Here is a 20,589-nt window from a genome sequence, read left to right on the forward strand (position 1 = left end):
ATATCACTTTATCTACTATATATTTTGGAATTGATCCAAACTTTTAAAAATTATTTACAGAAACAGAAGCGCCCATTCAAATAGGAGGAAAAACTCAAGACAGGTAGTGAGTGAAGAATTGAGTACTCATCTTAAGTTAATAATTATCATTCTTCAAATAGAATCTACATACCATGTACACGAGTCACCACAACTGAGAGGGGGGTAACAGGGAAATTACCCAAATGCCTGTCCCTTTAAGAGGCTTTTATAAGAATTATATGTCTCTCCTTCCTGCAGCATATGTACCAGCTTCAGGCAGCCACCTTCAACATTTCAATTGTCAGAGGCACAAGCATGCAACCCATAAGAAACCTGTGAAAATTCCTACGTCTTCCTTAGACTAGTGAGGAGACCCAGAAGAGATAGGCTCCCTGGAACGTATGCCAAAATTGTTGTTTGACTGGGACCAGTTGATGAGAAAAGCCGACAATTTCTGGCTTCCACAGAAAAGGATTGAATGGTCTTTGGGTTTGGGGTCAGAAAAAGGTTTATAAAAGCTTCAGCAGCTTGCATTCTTCCTTACCTTGGTAGACGACAGTGTTGCCTCATTCAACCTGGCTTGAGATGGAGAGTGTTTCCTCGAGAGTGGTTATTAACCTCAGGCAGCATTCCTTCACCATTGCAGATTCTGAGGAAGGTTTTGCAGAGACCTTGGTCCCCAAGAACAGGGATGTTATGGCCGGACCCAATGCAGAGCCCTCCCAACCTTTCTTCTGCTTGACTGATGAGCGCAAATGGGTGTGGAGGGAAATTAAAGACTTGAGATCTCACAAATCCCTGTACCATGATTTGTACTCCTGCCTTTGGTCAGCACTCAGCTGTGGTAATTCACTGAGGTGTCACAGTCTCCATCACTTCACAGTCAACATTTCAGGCCAAGAGATGCGACAGAGACACCGGGCAAATGGCTGAAAATAACCTTCTGAAATTGAGGCAAAATCGGACACTGAGACCCGATGATGATCCCAGAAACTCTGTAAAGGAAGTAACAGTTGGAAAGCCCAAGTGCAGGAAATGTGAGAGGGCTTCAGCCAGATGTGCAAGCCACTGTGATTGATGCCAACAGCTGGAGAAAAAGAGCTGAAGATGGCAGTTCATCTGTGTGTACAAAAGAGGTCATGTGGTTCAGGAGAGAAAGGTCTCTTAAAGGGTCAGGCATTTTACATTTCCCTCCAAAAATATAAACCCTAATATGGACTAAAAATATTGATGCTGGGGCATTGTTTGAAATGTATCATAAAAGTAGCCTCTCCAGTTTCAGTGGCTCAGAGCTGGTTTGGAGTTTGATGGCCAGGATGGGGTGGGGGTTTCTCCTGGGTCGTTAACCAGTTTTCCTCCCTCACTTAACAGCCCACTGGAAGCCAATGCCAGCTTCATGTGCCACAAGTGCCCCCAGATTCAAAGCAGCAAAGATCTTGTTTTGAAGATCGAACGTTATCACATCCCAGAACTTAATTAAATTGCGAGATTCAAACACCACCACTGCAGCACTAGCAAAACCAGCTAGCATTTATTGTTTGTGGGTAGTGTCTGTCTTTACATAAATAAGTTCTGTTGATGGAACATCTGTATTCTGGAATTCGGATCCAATCACTGAAGTGCTTTGGGAGGATTTTGAACAGCTGTGTTTCTGGGGTCACGCATTTTGGTGACCGCCAATCGAAGCTGATGCCCAACGCGTGCTCTACACGTTTTCTTTGTTCTTAAAATCGGCCATCAGCTAGGCTGTCACACAAAACAGAACAACTTGCACTCCACTTTCCATCCTACGCAGCTCATGTGGCTGAGCCATCCAGCATAGGAGGAGAACAGTGCACAATCTGAGCAGCAACGAGGAGGCTGGAGGTCTGAAGTGGCAGCTGGCGCTCATAGGAGTGCCCAGTACAATATATCCTCACCTAGTACTAATTACAACACAGCAGAATGATCCCATGTAGTACATAATGTTGGCTCCTGCTTCACAATTATGGGTGCAACCTCAGGGGATGCTGGAACCTCAAGCTCTCCCCCTCCCAACCCCCAATGTGCTGGACCTAGTGCATTCAACAAGAAGAGGAAATTCCAAGACATTTGTAATAGGGCAACTCCTTCCAGCTGAACACCGAGTGCCGGTAGTTTCAATCTTTAATCAGCCCGACCGCCTGGTTTTAACACGATCCTCCAGCTCTGAATTCTCAGTGTTGTTGCCCATGTTAATTCTGGTTTTATAATGTGATTCGATTTGGGAGATGCATAAACAGTCTCTTTACATGTAGTAGCACGTAGCAGTTACAGAATCAGCCTCGCAGCTTCCTAGCCTTTAATGAGGAGGTCACGGTTGAATGGTTGATGTAACAACAGTGCACTTCCGTGTTACTATGCTACATATCTTGCACATTGTGCCTGGCTGCCTGTATCATGCCCTCACTGTGAGGGATTCTGGCAGCTCAGGACTTGAGTCTGTTCAGTAACGGTGGGCGGGAGATCCGTCCCATCCCGTGTTCGGAACAGGAGCTCTCCCGGTTGGATGACATGCTCCGTTTGCCAGCTGCCATTGCTGTACTGCTGGTAAAAGTCTGTGTCGGCCTGGAACATGACCAGGGCCTGGGCTGTGTGGATGCGCACATGCTGTGCCAGGCTGTTGGCATCCAGGAACTTCTCCCCGCAGGAATCGCAAGCGTACAGGATGTGCGCATTGGGATCTGTGGAGAGAAAGCAGCTGTTAGAGATGGCATTAGCTCAATGATGCCCAACACTAAATTAAGCAGGTCCTATGGTTGACAGTGATCCCTTCACTCTGCTGCACCACATCATTTTTATTTAATTTTAAAGCTATAAAGGTAATTTTTTATTTTCTAACTGACCATGTCAACCATCACACAGCGAGAGGCCCTGGATCAGTGGCATGCACTCTGTTAGTGCCACTCCATAACTAGAGAGTTGACGGATGACAACAGGGACCCGAGTGGCAGAAGGGAGCGTTTGAGGCCCAAAGTTTCCTCAAAATAGACAACTTATACTGGGAACTCCTTCAATGAGCAGAAGACACGGGGGAACAGTGGGTCATAGAGGGGACATGGAAGGATACAGAGGGGACACGGGGGAGCAGTAGGAGATGAAGCAGACAATCTGAGAAACAGAAGGATATAGAGACACTGGGTTACAAAGACGACACAGTGGGGAATAAACAGATACAAACTAGACAAAATGGGGAGTAGTGGGATATAATGCAGACACTGGAGAACAGAAGGATATAATGCAGACACTGGAGAACAAGGATATAATTCAGACACAGTGGGGAACAGAGAGATATAATGCAGACACAGTGGGGAACAGAGAGATATAATGCAGACACAGTGGGATATAATTCAACAATAGGGAACAGAGGAATGTAATGCAGATACAGTGGGGAACAGTGGGATATAAAGGAGGCACAATATAGAAGAAACTAGGGCAGATGGGAGGCTGTGATGTTTACGCGATAGAATGTGATCTCGATGTAGAAGATGTTTTAGCACTGAGGCCCCAGTAATAAACCCCAGGCCCCCGCCCCAATGTTTGCTCTGATCCTCACCTGCTTCCTGAACCTGTTCCACTGCCTTTGTAATCTCCGCCTTCAGGACCTCAGTCTCATCTGCAGTCACTGCTGTTGCCACGGGAACCACTACAAGGAGATAAAACAGCAATCAAAACTAAGCTAACAGTTAACATTGTGAATACAGAGACTACAATACAATTAGATTGCTTGGATCTCAGAAAGGCCATCACTGGCTAGGACACAAATATCAGAACACCCTCAGCTACCGCTAGAACGTACTTCTGGTTGGTGACATTCTCGCCCACATGACTCATCCATGTTGACCCCTGGCCCAAATCAGTATTCACTTGGTGCTGGCTCTGCATTTACTGGCCATGTTAGACACAGCAAATGGTGCATCACATCTTAAAACCACAGCTTGCTTTAGCAACAGCATCCGGGCAGTTCAAGTGACCCCTTGACCCTCAGTTTGCTGCCTGCAGTGTTTCAGAGACCGACATATCTAAAGGAGCATTAATGCACATATGTACTCTGCACCTGACTGGTGGCTATAGTATTGGCAATGCTCACCTGTCAACTGGGTCACTGCAGTAGCAGCCAATGCCTCAGTTGCTAAGGTAACCATGGTATCTGTTGTTACAGTGACAATATTCCTTTCTTCTTCTTCATCCTCGTCTTTACTTTTGAGTTTTTTAAGGCTCGTCTTTCCCTGATGCACGGTTTTAACGTGCGAACGCAGATTGTCGACACGATTGAAGCCCCGCCCACACGTGTCACAGAGATAGGGCTTTTCACCTGCACAGGAAGTAAAAGGTTATTAGAATCAGCATTGAACACTTAATAGATATTGCAGGCCCCAGATTAAACCCAACACACATTAACTGGGCCTCAGATTATTTCCGACACATTTTAAGAAGGCCTCAGATTATTCCAGTTACACCTTTACCATGTCCCAGATTACACCCAACATATTTTAACCAGGCCCCATATTATACTGGTCACACTTTAACCAGACCTTAGATTACACCCGGCAAGCCTTAACCAGGCTCCAGATTATACCAGACACACCATAACCAGGCTCCAGATTACACCATACACGCCATAACCAGGCTCCAGATTATACCAGACACACCATAACCAGGCTCCAGATTTTCCCAGACACACCATAACCAGGCTCCAGATTATACCAGACACACCATAACCAGGCTCCAGATTATACCAGACACACCATAACCAGGCTCCAGATTACACCAGACACACCATAACTAGGCTCCAGATTATACCAGACACACCATAACCAGGCTCCAGATTATACCAGACATGCCATAACCAGGCTCCAGATTATACCAGTCACATCATAACCAGGCTCCAGATTATACCAGTCACATCATAACCAGGCTCCAGCTAACTGTGGTAACCAAAATCCAGTCTATACATTGGATAAAGGTCATATGTCTATAGTGATTCCTCCAGTTCCAGAAATAAGATATTCAGTCTCTATAGCTCGGTCCCGACTACAGTCAGTGAGTCAGGTACATGACTTACGTCATGGAAATGGAGTGGAGTTATGGATTTACTAAACTGCTCGGATTTGAGAGGTTTTTTTTGTTCTCGGGATTTGGGCAACACAAGCATTTATTGCCAATTTCTTGGTGCCCTGAGTGCATTGAGTTAACCACAAATGTAGGCCTGGAGTCACATGAAGGCTAGACAGAATAGGGCTGTGGTTCCTTTCCCTGAAGGACATTAGGGAACCAGTAGGATTTTTACAACAATTCGGCAGCTTTCATGGTAATTTTTTTCTGATACTGGAACTATCAACCTCTGGACGGCTAGTCCACTACCACAACCACTAAACTACCATAACCAGTAAACTACTGTACCCATTCTAATTGATTGCTATAAATCTATACTCTACATGCAATGCATTAGCTTAGTATTAACATTGGAAATAGGAATCCAGACAGCGCTGAGGATTTAAAGAGGAATCGTCTGCATGGCCAGTAAATTCCCTGAAAGATCTCAATAGTTAAAATCTGCCAGTCCCGAACACAGACAGACTGAGGTCAATGGGACCTGCCACTGCTCACCGGTGTGGATGATGACGTGTTTGGCGAGGTCGCCGGCATTGACAAACGCCTTGTTACAGATATGGCACTGGTGTGGCCGGATGTTGTCATGGTGCCGAATGTGATTGGCCAACTGACTGGACTGAGTAAACCTGAGGGAAGAGAAAGACTCAATGAACAGACCGAGCTCAATAGAAACCCTCAGTATGGCTTACTTTATATAACCCTCAGTATGGCTTACCTTTATATAACCCTCAGTATGGCTTACCTTTATATAACCCTCAGTATGGCTTACCTTTATATAACCCTCAGTATGGCTTACCTTTATATAACCCTCAGTATGGCTTACCTTTATATAACCCTCACTACTGCTTATCTTTATATAACCTTCAGTACCGCTTACCTTTATATAATCTTTAGTACTACTTTCCTTATATAAACCTCAGTATAGCTTACCTTTCTATAAACCTGAGTACTGCTTCCTTTTATATAACCCTTAGCCCTGCATACCTTTATATAACCCTCAGTACTGGTTATCTTTATATAACCCTCAGTCCTGGCTACCTCTAATTTAATCCTCAGAACTGGTTACCTCAATATAACCCGTCCCCTGGGAACTGGTTACTGCACAGTCCTTGGTTCATCTCATATCATTTTCTGAGTTTTGAAACTTCACAACTGTAATCAAAACAGACAATTCTTTACACCGACCGAGCTCTGTTACTGACCTTTTCCCACAGCGGTCACAGACGTATGGTTTTTCTCCTGTGTGCTGCCGGATATGAGCGATCAGAGAGCTAGCCTGAGTGAAGCTTTTCCCACATATGATGCAGATACAAGGCTTCTCACCTGCAAAACAGCTCATTTAATGTAGCCAAGAAAACACAGGGGAAGGCAATGGAAAGATAAATCAGAGAGAACACACAGGAAAGGGGGCACACGAGAGCGAGTCTAAGAAAAACCATGAGAGTGACAGAAAATGGAAGCAGGAGGAACACAGAGGGCAAACACAAGACAGAGAGAACAAGAGTAAAGGAGCAAGTGAGAACGCAGCAGAGCACGCCAGAGAGGGAGAGCAAGTGAACGAGAGAGTAAAGGAGCAAGCAAAAAATGGTTCAACTTTCATCTTTGTCCTTGGTCTGATGTATATTTTTGCAGGTTGCCCCCATTCCAGTATCAGTGTTGGAACAATTCAGCTACTCCCCCAGTTTTAGACATGAAACATTCTAAAGTTAGTTTTCTTCTTCTCCCTCCCACCTCTGCTCCCCCACAAATCACCAATTTTCTACCCTTCTCTCCAGGAAGTGCCAATTCTTGCTCGGGTACATTCCATGACTACCATAGGCCCTCACTCAAGTGGCCATTCTTCACATACCAGTCGAGACAGTGAGTGTCAACAGGTTATGAAAACATGGAGGGCACTCGAGCCAAACCTGACCGTGTCCTCACCTGAGATCCACATGTGCACTTTCTAGTAGGGATCACGTGACAGTGATCAAGAGCAAGAAAACTGGTTGGTTTATCCCCTCCCTAGTTCTAGGGCACTGAGGCCAAGGTAGTGCCTCCACCACCACCACTCCAGCCAACTCCAGGGTTTGAAGCTGGGACCTTTCTGATCTGTATGGTTCTGGGTGCAGCAGTGAGTGCCTTGTCTCTAGTTACTGTGCAAACATACCATAATTGTCGAACTGTTGCTGTGGTTTTGGGTGGGGTGGGAAACAGTTTTTAAAAAGAGCAAAATAATCCCCAGCTGCCACTCAGTGAATGTAGATCCAGAGCTGGCTGCACATGTCACGGGGGGAACAGGCAGTGAGATGTGACATAACTACAAAGGAACATTCCCTGCGCACCCGGGGAATAGCAGCTCAGTCAGCCTCTGGTATGACTACATCTACGCTCTGAACGCCAGATACTGAACGGCATTGTAACTCCACCTATGTTCGACATGATGTATGATGTGGAGATGCCGGTGATGGACTGGGGTGGACAAATGTAAGGAATCTTACAACACCAGGTTATAGTCCAACAGTTTTATTTGAAAATCACAAGCTTTCGGAGGCTTTCTCCTTCGTCAGGAGAGTGTGTGATTCCTTGAAGGTTACCGCATATATAGTCAGAGAACAATGCCTGGTGATTACAGATAATCTTTCCAACTGCCCGTTGTCAAGGCAATCAGACAGAGAGACAGTACATACAGGACTACTGAATATACAAACGGTCCAAACCCAAAGACAGAAAGAGAGAGAGAGAGAGAGAAACATCCGAAAGGAAGAGAAAGAGAGAGAATGACCAGTTGTATTAAAAACAGATAACTCTTTTTTCGCTGGTAGGGTTACGTGTAGCGTGACATGAACCCAAGATCCCGGTTGAGGCCGTCCTCATGGGTACGGAACTTGGCTATCAATTTCTGCTCGACGATTTTGCGTTGTCATGTGTCTCGAAGGCCGCCTTGGAGAACGCATACTCGAAGATCGGTGGCTGAATGTCCTTGACTGCTGAAGTGTTCCCCGACTGGGAGGGAACCCTCCTGTCTGGCAATTGTTGCGCGGTGTCCGTTCATCCGTTGTCGCAGTGTCTGCATGGTCTTCGCCAATGTAACATGCTCCGGGGCATCCTTTCCTGCAACGTATGAGGTAGACAACGTTGGCCGAGTCACAGGAATATGAACCATGTACCTGGTGGGTGGTGTCCTCTCGTGTGATGGTGGTATCTGTGTCGATGATCTGGTATGTCTTGCAGAGGTTGCCGTGGCATGTCTTGCAGAGGTTGCCGTGGCAGGGTTGTGTGGGGTCGTGGACGCTGTTCTCCTGAAAGCTGGGTAATTTGCTGCGAACGATGGTCTGTTTGAGGTTGGGTGGCTGTTTGAAGGCGAGTAGTGGAGGCGTGGGGATGGCCTTAGCGAGGTGTTCGTCGTCATCGATGACATGTTGAAGGCTGCGGAGAACATGGCGTAGTTTCTCCGCTCCGGGGAAGTACTGGACGCCGATGGGTACTCAGTTGGTTGCGTCCCGTGTTTGTCTTCTGAGGAGGACTATGCGATTTTTCGCTGTGGCCCATCGGAACTGTCGATCGACGAGTCGAGCGTCATATCCCGTTCTTACGAGGGCGTCTTTCAGCGTCTGTAGGTGTCCATCGCGTTCCTCCTCGTCTGAGCAGATCCTGTGTATTCGCAGGGCCTGTCCATAGGGGATGGCCTCTTTGACGTGGTTAGGGTGGAAGCTGGAAAAGTGGAGCATCGTGAGGTTGTCCGTGGGCTTGCGGTAGAGTGAGGTGCTGAGGTGCCCGTCTTTGATGGAGATCCGTGTGTCCAAGAAAGAAACCGATTCTGAGGAGTAGTCCATGGTGAGTTTGATGGTGGGATGGAACTTGTTGATGTTATCATGTAGTCTCTTCAGTGATTCTTCGCCGTGGGTCCAAAGGAAGAAAATGTCGTCGATGTATCTGGTGTATAGCGTTGGTTGGAGGTCCTGTGCAGTGAAGAAGTCGTGCTCGAACTTGTGCATGAAAATGTTGACGTATTGGGATGCACATTTGGTCCCCATGGCTGTTCCGTGTGTTTGGGTAAAGAACTGGTTATCGAAGGTGAAGACATTGTGATACTCCTGTGACTCGGCCAAAGTTGTCTACCTCATACGTTGCAGGAAAGGATGCCCCGGAGCATGGTACATTGGCGAGACCATGCAGACACTGCGACAACGGATGAACGGACAGGAGGGTTCCCTCCCAGTCGGGGAACACTTCAGCAGTCAAGGACATTCAGCCACCGATCTTCGAGTAAGCGTTCTCCAAGGCGGCCTTCGAGACACACGACAACGCAAAATCGTCCAGCAGAAATTGATAGTCAAGTTCCGTACCCATGAGGACGGCCTCAACCGGGATCTTGGGTTCATGTCACACTACACGTAACCCCACCAGCGAAAAAAGAGTTATCTGTTTTTAATACAACTGGTCATTCTCTCTCTTTCTCTTCCTTTCGGATGTTTCTCTCTCTCTCTCTGTCTTTGGGTTTGGACCATTTGTATATTCAGTAGTCCTGTATGTACTGTCTCTCTGTCTGATTGCCTTGACAACGGGCAGTTGGAAAGATTATCTGTAATCACCAGGCATTGTTCTCTGACTATATATGCGGTAACCTTCAAGGAATCACACACTCACCTGACGAAGGAGAAAGCCTCCGAAAGCTTGTGATTTTCAAATAAAACTGTTGGACTATAACCTGGTGTTGTAAGATTCCTTACATTTGTCGACATGATGTAGTTATGATACACTGACAGTTAACAGCCAGCTTTTGAGGCCTCTGTCACCAGGCAAGAGGCATCACCATTATCAAACAATACATTTCATACAGTAGCTTCAAACTTGATCTTCAAGCCTGGATACTTCTGGTCATTACCTGTGTGAATGCGCACGTGGCGCTGTAATGCTCCAGGATCAGAAAATGCTCGCTGGCAGTGTGGGCAGACGTACGGCTTCTCCCCACTGTGGATCCGCAGGTGACGTTTGAGGTTTCCTGCAAAGTAGATAAATTGGGGTTAGAGCCAGGGTCAGGTGAACAGAACTTGAATAATCTGGAGAGACCTGCAGGAAAGGGAAAAACAGAATCTAACCCTAGAGAGGGGCAGGGGGAGGATAGAAGGAAAGAAAGATCCCACAAACAACAATAATGACCAGATAATCTGTTTTAGTGATGTTGGTTGAGGTATAAATATTGGCCAAGACATCGGGGAATATAGGAACAGGAGTCGGCCATTTAGCCCCTCGAGCCTGTTCTGCCATTCAATGAGATCATGGCTGACCTGTGACCTAACTCTGTATACCCGCCCGAGCCCCAGATCCCTTAATACCTTTGGTTAACAAAAATCTATCAATCTCAGATTTAGAATTAACAACTGAGCTCGCATCAACTGCCATTTGCGGAAGGGAGTTCCAATCTTCTACCACCCTTTGCGTGTAGAAGTGTTTCCTAACTCCTGGCTCTAATTTTTATGCTATGTCCCCTAGTCCTAGACTCCCCAATCAGTGGAAATAGTTTCTCTCTATCTATCCTATCAGTTTCCCTTAATATCTTGAAAATTTCAATCAAATCACCCCTTAATCTTCTAAATTCCAGGGAATACAACCCTAGTTTGTGCAATCTCTCCTCGTAATTTAACCTTTGGAGTCCAGGTATCATTCTAATAAATCTATGCTGCACTCCCTCCAAGGCCAATATATCCTTCCTAAGGTGCAGTGCCCAGAACCGAACACAGTACTCCAGATGTGGTCTAACTAGGGCTTTGTATAGCTGCAGCATAACTTCTACCCCCTTGTATTCTCGTCCTCTAGATATAAAGGCCCTGGTTCATTAGCCTTTTTGATTATTTTCTGTACCTGTCCATGACATTTTAATGATCCATGTACATGTCTCTTTGGACCTCCACTCTTTCGAGCTTTTCACCATTTAGAAAGTACTCTGATCTATCCTTTTTAGGTCCAAAATGGATTCCTCACACTTGCCTACATTGAAATCCATTTGCCACAGTTTTGCCCATTCACTTAATCTATTAATATCTCTCTGTAATTTTATGCTTCCATCTACACGGCTTACAATGCTGCCTATCTTTAATGCCATCGGCAAACTTGGCTATGTGGCTCTCTCTCCTGTCATCTAAGTCGTTAACAAATACAGTGAATAGTTGAGGCCCCAACACAGATCCTTGTGGGATACCACTTGTCACATCCTGCTAATTTGAGTATCTACCCATTATCCCTACTCTGCGTCGCCTGCTGCTCAGCCAATTTCCTAATCAGGTTAATAATTTGCCCTCAATTCCATGAGCTTCAACTTTAGCTAACAGTCTCTTACGAGGGACTTTATCGAATGCCTTCTGGAAGTCCACATAGACAACATCAATAGACATTCCCCTGCCCACAACTTTAGTTACCTCTTCAAAAAATTCAATCAAGTTCGTCAGAACTCCCTTGCTCTTCTTCGAATAGTGTCATGCGATCTTTTACGTCCACATGTGAGGGCAGACGCGGCCTCGGTTTAACATTTCATCCGAAAGACGGCACCTCTGACAGTGCAGCACTCCTTCAGTACTGCACTGAAGTGTCCACCTGGATTATGTGCTCAAGTCTCTGGAGTGAGGCTTTAACCTACGATGATCTGACTCAGAGGTGAGAGTTCTACCAACTGAGCCACGGCTGACACCTAATGGTCAGGATTGGGAACTTCAGCCACTCTCCAGCTCAGGAGCACTAAAGTCAATTTGCAGCCCCATCCTTCTTAGTCTGGTTGGGATGAGCTAACTCAGCAAATGGAGCTTAGAATTTTCCCCGATTACTTGACTAGTTATTGCCATAACTGGCCAAGTCATCGGGAAACTCCCAGTGTGTTATTATACATTCCACAATGTTGGTGTGAAGGTCACAGCGAGACCAGCTCTCACCTGAAGTGGTGAACTGCTTCCCACATTCCCTGCACTTCAGGGGTCCGTCCACGATGTGAATCTTCAGGTGGGCTTTCAAGTTCCCCAGCTGTAAAACATAGATACAGTGACAATAATTCTCATTACCAGCCTATGTCATATTTAGAGTTTTGCGGCACGAATTAGCAACCAGGATCCAGAACAAACCACCTAAAAATTCAATAAACGCGATTGATGACAACATTCCTGTTCTAAAACCTTCTTGCCCCACAGAAACTGAATAACACGGCCCCTGGTTGGCACAGTGTGTGATGCTGAAATAGAAGGTGGCGCGATCCCGCTCACCAGTTGGGTTCTTACCTTGGCTTTTGGCCTCAGGGAGAGTCAAGCGAAGCTCCAGGAGCTTTCAGAAGAGAAATTACCAAATCCAATAGCAGTCAGCTCAGCAGCAGAGCCTTGATACATTGCTCAGAGAAACCCAAAGAATAGGCAGAAGATAAAATAAATGGGGTTGAGGGGGTGGGAGGGAAGTGGCCTGGACAATGCAGGTTCTGATAATGACAATGTCGTTTGTCTCCCTTCATCACTACCAGTTCCAAGTTAGGTACCTCTATACACACTACAACTTGGTTGGGAAGTGGACATCATAGATGTGCTTAACGCTGCACTTTGTTGGCCATCGGTGCATTTTGAACAATGTCAGCCAGTTTCCCTCCTTTACAGAGCCTGCTGAAACTCACCCCAGGGGGATATGAGTATGAAAGGCCATCAGAAGGTGTTTTTTAGTTCAACTCTCTAGGTCTGGAGTCTGACATACCATCATGGTAGTGACCAGGCCACCTGTGCAAGTATTCAGAACAATTCAAACTGTGGGATTCTCACCCGCCATGCTGATTCGAGAAGCCAAATCATTTTTAGAAAAGAAGCTCTTGCTCGCTGTCGTGTGGTTTGTTTTAAGGTATTGCTTTGGATGCCAGTTTAGCTCCACTTTATAGACTAATGGCTTGGACTCAAGAGAAAGGTCCTACTTGTTTGGTATGGTACTGAGGCTGCAAATTCTGGCTCCATCCCTGATCTAGGCTAAGTTAGCTGATCTTAGTGGTAGTAGGAACACTACTACTGACCCCTGGGTGGGGGGGGGGGTTTAAAAAAATGAACCATGGTTCCCACTCTTGATCGCTGTCTAGTGCTGAAAAGCGTGTTAATGCACATGTCAGGTGAGGACAAGAATGGAATCTCTGGTGATGTCCCTCACAGGCCAATAGATTGCTGACACTCACTGACTAGACGTCAACACTGGGGAAAAGTACCACAGGTTGACCTATGCTACAGGAACTGTACCCCAACCAGGACACCACACCTACTCAGGCGGAGGGGGCATGGGGGGGGGGGGCGGGGAGGAGAAGGCGGATTCTGTCCTACCTGATTAAAACGTTTCTCGCAGTGCGGACACTTGTGAACCTTGTCAGCATCGTGCATTTCCAGGTGGCGCATTTTGGCAGTGGGGTCAGAGAATGACCTCTCGCAGTAGTCGCACTGGTAGGGCTTCTCACCACTGTGAACCAGCTGGTGGCGTTTCAGGTTGCCAGAGGTGGTGAATGTCTTCCTGCAGTCGTCGCACGTGTACTTGGCCTCGCCCGTGTGTCGCTTCTTATGCAGGTTCAGCAAACTGATCAGCCGGTAGCTCTTCCCACACTCCTCGCAGGAGTGAGGTTTAACAGGACTGTGGGGAGAGTAGATAAGAGTCAGCACAGCACTCCGTTCACAGGCTGCACCACACACACTCACAGGTGCACATCACACACTCACAGTCACCACTGCATCGCAGCCAGAATTTGCACCTCACACTGTCACAGTCAGCTCAGCACCCCAGAGTCACAGGCTGCATTTCATATTCTCCTGTCCTGTCACTAGTTATCAGTATGTGAAATTTTCATACTGTGTCCATTTGAACTGTGAAAAACAGTGAACCAGCGGAACAATTTATATTTATATAAAGAAAGAACTCGTATTTATATTGTGCTTTTCACGCCCAAAGTGCTTCACAGTAAACCAATTACTTTTGAAGTGTAGTCATTATTGCTTTATAGGCAAACACAGCAACCAATTGGCCTAAGGCAAGGTCCACAAACAGCAATGAGATGAGCGAACAGTTAATCTTTTTTTGGTGGTGTTGGTTGAGGGAGGAATATTTGCCAGGACACCAGCAGCACTCGCTGCTCTTTTTTGAATAGTGCCATGGGATCTTTTACATCCAACAAGCAGACAGAGCTTCGGTTTAACATCTCATCCAAAAGATGGCATCTCAAACAATGCAGCACTCTCTCAGTACTGCACTGACATATCAGCCAATGTTTACGTGCTCACATCCTGGAGTGGGTCTTGAACCCATAATTTTCTAACTCAGAGAGTAGCACCACAGTGCCAAGCTAACAGCACCTTAATGTAGCAAAAAGTCCCAAGGTGCTTTACGGGTAAGAGTCAGACATCAACAAGAGGAAAGTTAGAGGAGGTGACCAGAGGTGGAGTGAAGAGGTAAGTTTGAGGGTGGGAGAGACGTTGCAAGGAGGAAGGTTATAGGGAGGGTGCTGGATGAGTGAACCACCATGGTGCAGTGGAGGGAGGGAACATGTAGTAGAGCTGAGTTGGAAGAGTGGAGTGTGTGGTCCTGAGGAGATTGGAGAGCTGGGGTGGAATGGGGTGTGAAGGCATTTGTAGACCAGGATTCTGAAATCAGTGTGCTGAGGAACAGAGAGCCAGTAAAGGTTGGCAGGGATCAGGCTGATGTGAGTGGGACATGTCGTGGGATAGGATGTGGGTGGCGGAGTTCTGGATGAGTTGGGAGTTTATCGAAGGGGGAGCTCGAGAAGCCAGCGAGGGGGGCATTGGAAAAATTAAGTCTGGAGGTGACAAGGGCATGATTGAGCCCAATTGTAGTTTCTGCTTTCCAAACCTGGGCTGTGTTTGGAGAGAACATTTTGAGCTGTATAACTCTGGGATGAAATATTGGTGGTTACCAGTCCGTTGCCGAGGGGTGGAGACAATTTGAGGGAATGAATTAAGGTGCAATTTTTCCCATTTGCATCAATACACTGAATAAAGTCCAGTGACAACAATTAAATTCTCAATGTTTGAGCACAGTTTCCCAAGAACACAAGGGGTATTCAGACAAATGTTTCTTTTTAATGCTTGGACTTAAAACATCGCAAGTGCACTGCATGCAGGAAAACTGAGCATAGAGAATTGCATGGCTGCAACACAGCCGACCCAATTTTCCATCCATGTAACTGAATTGATGGACATGCCTTTAGCGCTCCAGTCAGTGCAATTACTGTGCTTTGAACAAACAGTTCGTTTTTTTTAAAAAAACTACGATTTAAACAATGAAAATCCATCTAAAAGAAGCCAACCGTTGATCTCTGAACAGATTGTGGTCGAGCTCCCAACTCCCGCCCCCTTCTGCTGTGTCCTCAACACCTGCCTCAGCTCATCTGCTGCTGAAACCCTCATCCATGCCATTGTTACCTCTAAACTCGACTATTCCAATGCTCTCCTGGCCGGCCTCCCATCTTCCACCCTCCATAAACTTGAGCTCATCCAAAACTCTGCTGCCCCTATCCTAACTTGCACCAAGTCCCGTTCACCCATCACCACTATAATTGCTGACTCCCTGTCCAGGAACGCCTCGATTTTAAAATTCTCATCCTTGTTTTCAAATCCCTCCATGACCTCGCCCCTCCCTACTCCAGCCCCACAACCCTCCAAGATCTCTGCATTCCTCCAATTCGGGCCTCTTGTGCATCCCTGATTTTAAATCGCTCCACCACTGGCAGCCGTGCCTTCAGCTGCGTAGGCCCTAAATTCTGGAATTCCCTCCCTCTCCGCCTCTCTACCTCTCACTCCTGCTTTAAGATGCTCGTTAAAACCTACCTCTTTGACCAAGCTTTTGATCACCTGTCCTAATATCTCCTTATGTGGCTCCGTGTCAAATTTTGTTTGACAACAGTCCTGTGAAGCGCCTTGGGACGTTTTACTATGTTAAAGGTGCTATATAAATGCAAGTTATTGTTGTTGTTGTTATTATTATTCCCATTGACTTTAAGAGTCACGGAGGCTCAGCCGTACCTGTGGGTTTTCTCGTGCGCTTTGCAGGCAGCAGGGTCGGAGAATGCTTTATTGCACTCCCTGCAGGTAAACGGCTTCTCTCCTGTATGGATGCGGACGTGCCGCTTGTAGTTTCCCGTGTGTGTAAACTCCTTCCCGCAGTCCTACGATAAAGACGACATAGAAGGGGCTAAAAGGTTGAAATAACGAGAGCCATGGGGAGGGTACCCCACTGCTGGAAAGTGCAGATATGTGGACATCAAGTGAGGACAAGAACAGCCTTGGCTGCAATGCCCTCCCAGGCTAAATAGAGTGCCAACAGCCACAGTCTAGGGGCAATCATACAAAGAATGACCACACATTTGAGATGCAGGAGAGTAATCAACGACTACAGGACTGTGGCCAGCAAGATTCAGCATCTTCAGGAGGAAGACGGGTGGGCGGGGGTGGGGAACAAAAAAAAAGTTAGCTAATCAGCATACAGCTGTACATGAAGTGGCAGTGAGACTCCCATCTTAAGGGACCAGATGGCAAAACTTACTCTAACAGGCAAAAGAATCCAACCAGTACAAGTAAATCCGTTGCAGCGAAGTGTTACCTTGCACTTGTGCGTTATCGATCCATAAGGACGGGATTCGGTGCGGTCGATGTATGGTCCAAAGCGGCGACGTCTGGTATCGTGAACACTGTCCTGGTCCTCTAATGTTGCATCCGACTCTGTGGCACCATCTAGCTTCTCGCTGTACTCAGAATGTGCCTGACTGCCTCCATGACTCTGGTCCATCATTTCCCCATTCTCCTCTATCTCAGTGTCGTCATCATGCTCCACTTTATCTGCCTCCTTGAGCTCATCTTCTGCAATCTCTGTGGAGGTGAACAAAACCAGGAGGCACATTATCCAAATGTGGTACCTTTCAGTCCATTGTCGCAACCAATATTCTTTTAAAATGATTGGTTCTGAGCTGCCCTGATGCTTAATGCCCTCACCCAGTATAGTACTGAACCATACAGTTGCAGGTTCCGTCCCTGGTCTGTGTTGAGTTAGCTGATCTCGGCTGGGGCAGCAGTAAGGGCGCTACAATTGGCCTCAGCTGTCTTGGACCAGGGAAGGGAAAAATCAGCCACGGTTCTCGCTCCTGATCTCCATCCAGTGACTCCTGTTGGAAAGTGCATGTGTTTATATGTTGGGTAAGGAGTGGATCAGGCTTGGCTTTAACGCCCCCTCACGGTCAGGTATCCTGTCAACACTCACTGTTTATGCTTTCACATGAAGAATGGCCAGTTAGATGAGGTACCGGAGGGCGGCCAGCACCCGTGGAACTGTATGCCAGGAGGAGTCAGCACCTTCGGGAGAGAAAGAGAGGCATTGCTTGGGGATAAAAAAGAAATTTAAAATTTACATCTCTTCCTTGCAATGGCTCACTGTTTGTCTCCCACTCTCTCAAACTTAAAAATAGAAATGTATTAATGCCAAGTCGGTGGGCAACATGGTGGCCAATGTGAATATCACATTTCACATCTAAATTGGTTGCTACTAAACGGGTGCTTAGCCAGCAACTCATAAGAAGAGGGCATCTCCGACCAGTCAGAGCTCAGGTTTAGTGTTCACCTGATTACCAGCTATCACAAAATAGATGGACTGACAGACAAAAGGGCGTATTTTAAATATATATATAGATAAATAAATGTTATTGTGCAGCAAGCTTACTCGCCCGAGAAGGCTACAACCCAACTGATGACGTTACAGACTGAAGACTATACCTTCATCAGGATTCTCTGAGGTGTCGCAGTCTTTGGTGTCACTTGAAGTGCTTTTCCTGGCAGGAACATGCCGGCGTTTACCATATATCTTTGAGACAGCATCTTTCACCAGGTCCCCTAGGGAAACACGACCAGAGATAAGTCACATGGACAGTGGTCAGACACACCCTCAACAAGATGAGAAATCAGTCAGGAGCACAGATGGCAGAAGCCAAAGAGAAGATGGATGTGACTGGCAGGCAGCACGGCGCAATGGAGCATTAACGTCCCAAACAGAGCACAAGCATTTCTCTAATGGGGGAGGGGGAGTGAGAGAGAAGAGTGAGGAAATTGGAGGGACCGCACCTTGCAGTGCTCTCCTACATCTCCTTTTGACTGGGACTGGGGTATGGGCTAAAGGCAGGTATATGGAGTTAGATCACAGATCAGCCACGATCTTATCAAATGGCGGAGCAGGCACGAGGGGCTGAATGGCCTACTCCTGTTCCTATGTTCCTATGAGAGGCCTGTCTACCCACAGATGGTGCATGACACAGAGAATGGGGAGAGGCAATCTCTGTGTAGATATTTTATTGACAACAGATCATAATTTAGTGTAACTGCAAATTTTAGAAATTAGTTTCTAATACTAAAAGATTCAGAACATCTGCTCTTTTCTACATTTAGTTTCTTTGTCTTGGGTAAGTCAGACACAGATCCCAATGCCAGTTAACCCATGAACCACAAACTCTGTCTCACACAGCATGCAGCTCTTGAAAACTCCAGGACATACAGAAGAATTTTACTGATTCACTCTGGCTCAGCTTCACAGATGCTCCTGAGCTGTAGACACTGATTTCTACCCACCTTCTAACTACCTGGGGTCAAAAATTCATGGCAGCAAAGAGGAAAACACGGTAAACGTATGAGCCAACCCGTGAAATATCATGGTGAGGATACCAACTGACCAGGCTTGTAATCTTCATCTTCATCATCTTCAAACTCCACTGCTGTATCATCGTCTTCTGACTCTGCTGCTGCTTCCTCCCTCACTTCACCAGCTGGGTCCTTCTTCTCTTTCTCAGGAGAATCTACGACCATTTCCTTTTCCTGCTTTTCATCACAGCTCTGCGTCTCCACGCCTGTTTGTGAGGCAGGATCAGCACAGTTAGATACAGACACCTTCTCAAACTACCAATTATTTCTACTTGCTCTTTCAATAGCTTGAAAGATTTGGGGGAAAAAGAAAGAAGAGGATAAGGGCTTAGCACAAAATGCTTGTGAGCTTTTGTCTCTGTCATACATACCACTAGCCGAAGGAGAAGGCTCCTCTTTGGTGACAGCCATTGACGGTGTGCAGGATTTACCTTCGATGAAAGTCGCACACGTGCTTACAATGTCGTGCATCTGAAGGAAGCCGGCCACTGCCTGCACGTCAAAAACGTTCGCCGAGGTCAGGTTGAGCTTGGCCGTGTACATGAATTCTAACACCTGGCCGAGACCTATGAGAAAGTATCTCAGATCACTGCACTCTTTTACCGCTTATGGGGTTCAATCCATCCCAGGTAGCGCATGAAGACCACCCCCCCGTCTGTGACGGCTATTGTCAGTCCTGAGCCAAGTTAGTTTCAAATGTTTCAATCTATTTCTCAGTGAGTCCCGAACACAAGCTAGAAACATCACCTCACTTAACTGAGCAGAGCTGCTGTGAGGCTGTGCTTCAGATTGTTTTATACTGTCGCACAATCCAACTGGATCCTACTGGAAGCCTGCCCAGCTCATCGACATAAAGTTTTCTTACACCATGTTGTCACAAGCACGCTTGGTAAATAAAATCTCACGTTAGATATTTTTCCTCCCTTCCCCTCCTTAAGGCTACAGGGACTACTTTTCAGAAGTAATTCATTGACTGTGAGGCGCTTTGGGATGTTCTATGGTTGTAATGGTGCTATATAAATAAGGTCTTTCGCCTGTGAAGCTCAGTATAATACTGAGTGCATAAAGTCAGTGAGCCATGACAGAGTTCTGAAAATTGAACAGGGGAATGTAAATAGACCCCTGGTTCAGAATGCTAGACATGAATTATAGCATCAGGCTGATAGTGATATTGGCTTTGACCCATGCCTGGTCTAATGGCTTTATATCTCCTCTGCACTGTGGGTTGGAGCCCCCAGGGCCTGCCAGATTCTCACCTGCTGCATTGCTAATGTCCAGGTGCACCACATCCTTCTGGTCCAGGAACAACGTTCTGAAATACTCGCTGCATGCGGCCAGCACCGCCTTGTGCGCCTTGAAGTCGATGCCGTCCACGACGAAGGTGCAGTCGCAGAGCAGCCCGAGGTGCCTCTGTTGATTCAACTGCTCCAGAACCTGGTGACTGTGCTGTGGAAAATCCATCCCTGGGGGGAGAAAAAAAAAGTGAGAGGTCAGCTGGGGTCACAATCGAAGTTCCTTTGTCCTGCAGGATATTCTGGACTGTGTAGTCACCATGCTTATTTAGTGTACTGGTACCAACAGACTGTAGGAAAAGTCACAGTTTAGCCAATACACTAGAATGTGCGCAATGTACTTCTTGTGAGATCCTCTTAATTCATCAAGTTGAAAATATGACAGACCTGCACACACCAGTACTTCACCCTAGTGTTAAACAGCTCAAAATATTCTTTTTAGATACCACCCAAGTTTGGGGAGACAGATTCTAAAATTG

At 46.5% G+C, this 20,589-nt stretch overlaps 1 protein-coding gene across 1 annotated transcript in view; it reads right to left on the reverse strand.

The window, feature by feature from the left end:
• Positions 1-20,589, reverse strand: part of zbtb17 (zinc finger and BTB domain containing 17) — a 27,451-nt gene continuing 6,862 nt past the window's right edge. Inside the window, exons 2-15 of the mRNA XM_067970541.1 lie at positions 20,075-20,281; positions 19,190-19,384; positions 18,851-19,024; positions 17,904-18,020; positions 16,741-17,006; positions 16,164-16,306; positions 13,461-13,761; positions 12,060-12,147; positions 10,022-10,138; positions 6,357-6,477; positions 5,650-5,780; positions 4,130-4,354; positions 3,596-3,685; positions 1-2,723 (exon numbers count right to left, since the gene is read on the reverse strand). Of these exons, the coding sequence (XP_067826642.1) occupies positions 2,446-2,723; positions 3,596-3,685; positions 4,130-4,354; positions 5,650-5,780; positions 6,357-6,477; positions 10,022-10,138; positions 12,060-12,147; positions 13,461-13,761; positions 16,164-16,306; positions 16,741-17,006; positions 17,904-18,020; positions 18,851-19,024; positions 19,190-19,384; positions 20,075-20,279 (2,451 nt within the window). The 5' untranslated portion in view covers positions 20,280-20,281 and the 3' untranslated portion in view covers positions 1-2,445. The remainder of the gene's footprint in view (positions 2,724-3,595; positions 3,686-4,129; positions 4,355-5,649; positions 5,781-6,356; positions 6,478-10,021; positions 10,139-12,059; positions 12,148-13,460; positions 13,762-16,163; positions 16,307-16,740; positions 17,007-17,903; positions 18,021-18,850; positions 19,025-19,189; positions 19,385-20,074; positions 20,282-20,589) is intronic.

Source organism: Heptranchias perlo, chromosome 32 (assembly GCF_035084215.1).
Source record: "Heptranchias perlo isolate sHepPer1 chromosome 32, sHepPer1.hap1, whole genome shotgun sequence".
Taxonomy (NCBI): Eukaryota; Metazoa; Chordata; class Chondrichthyes; order Hexanchiformes; family Hexanchidae; genus Heptranchias; species Heptranchias perlo.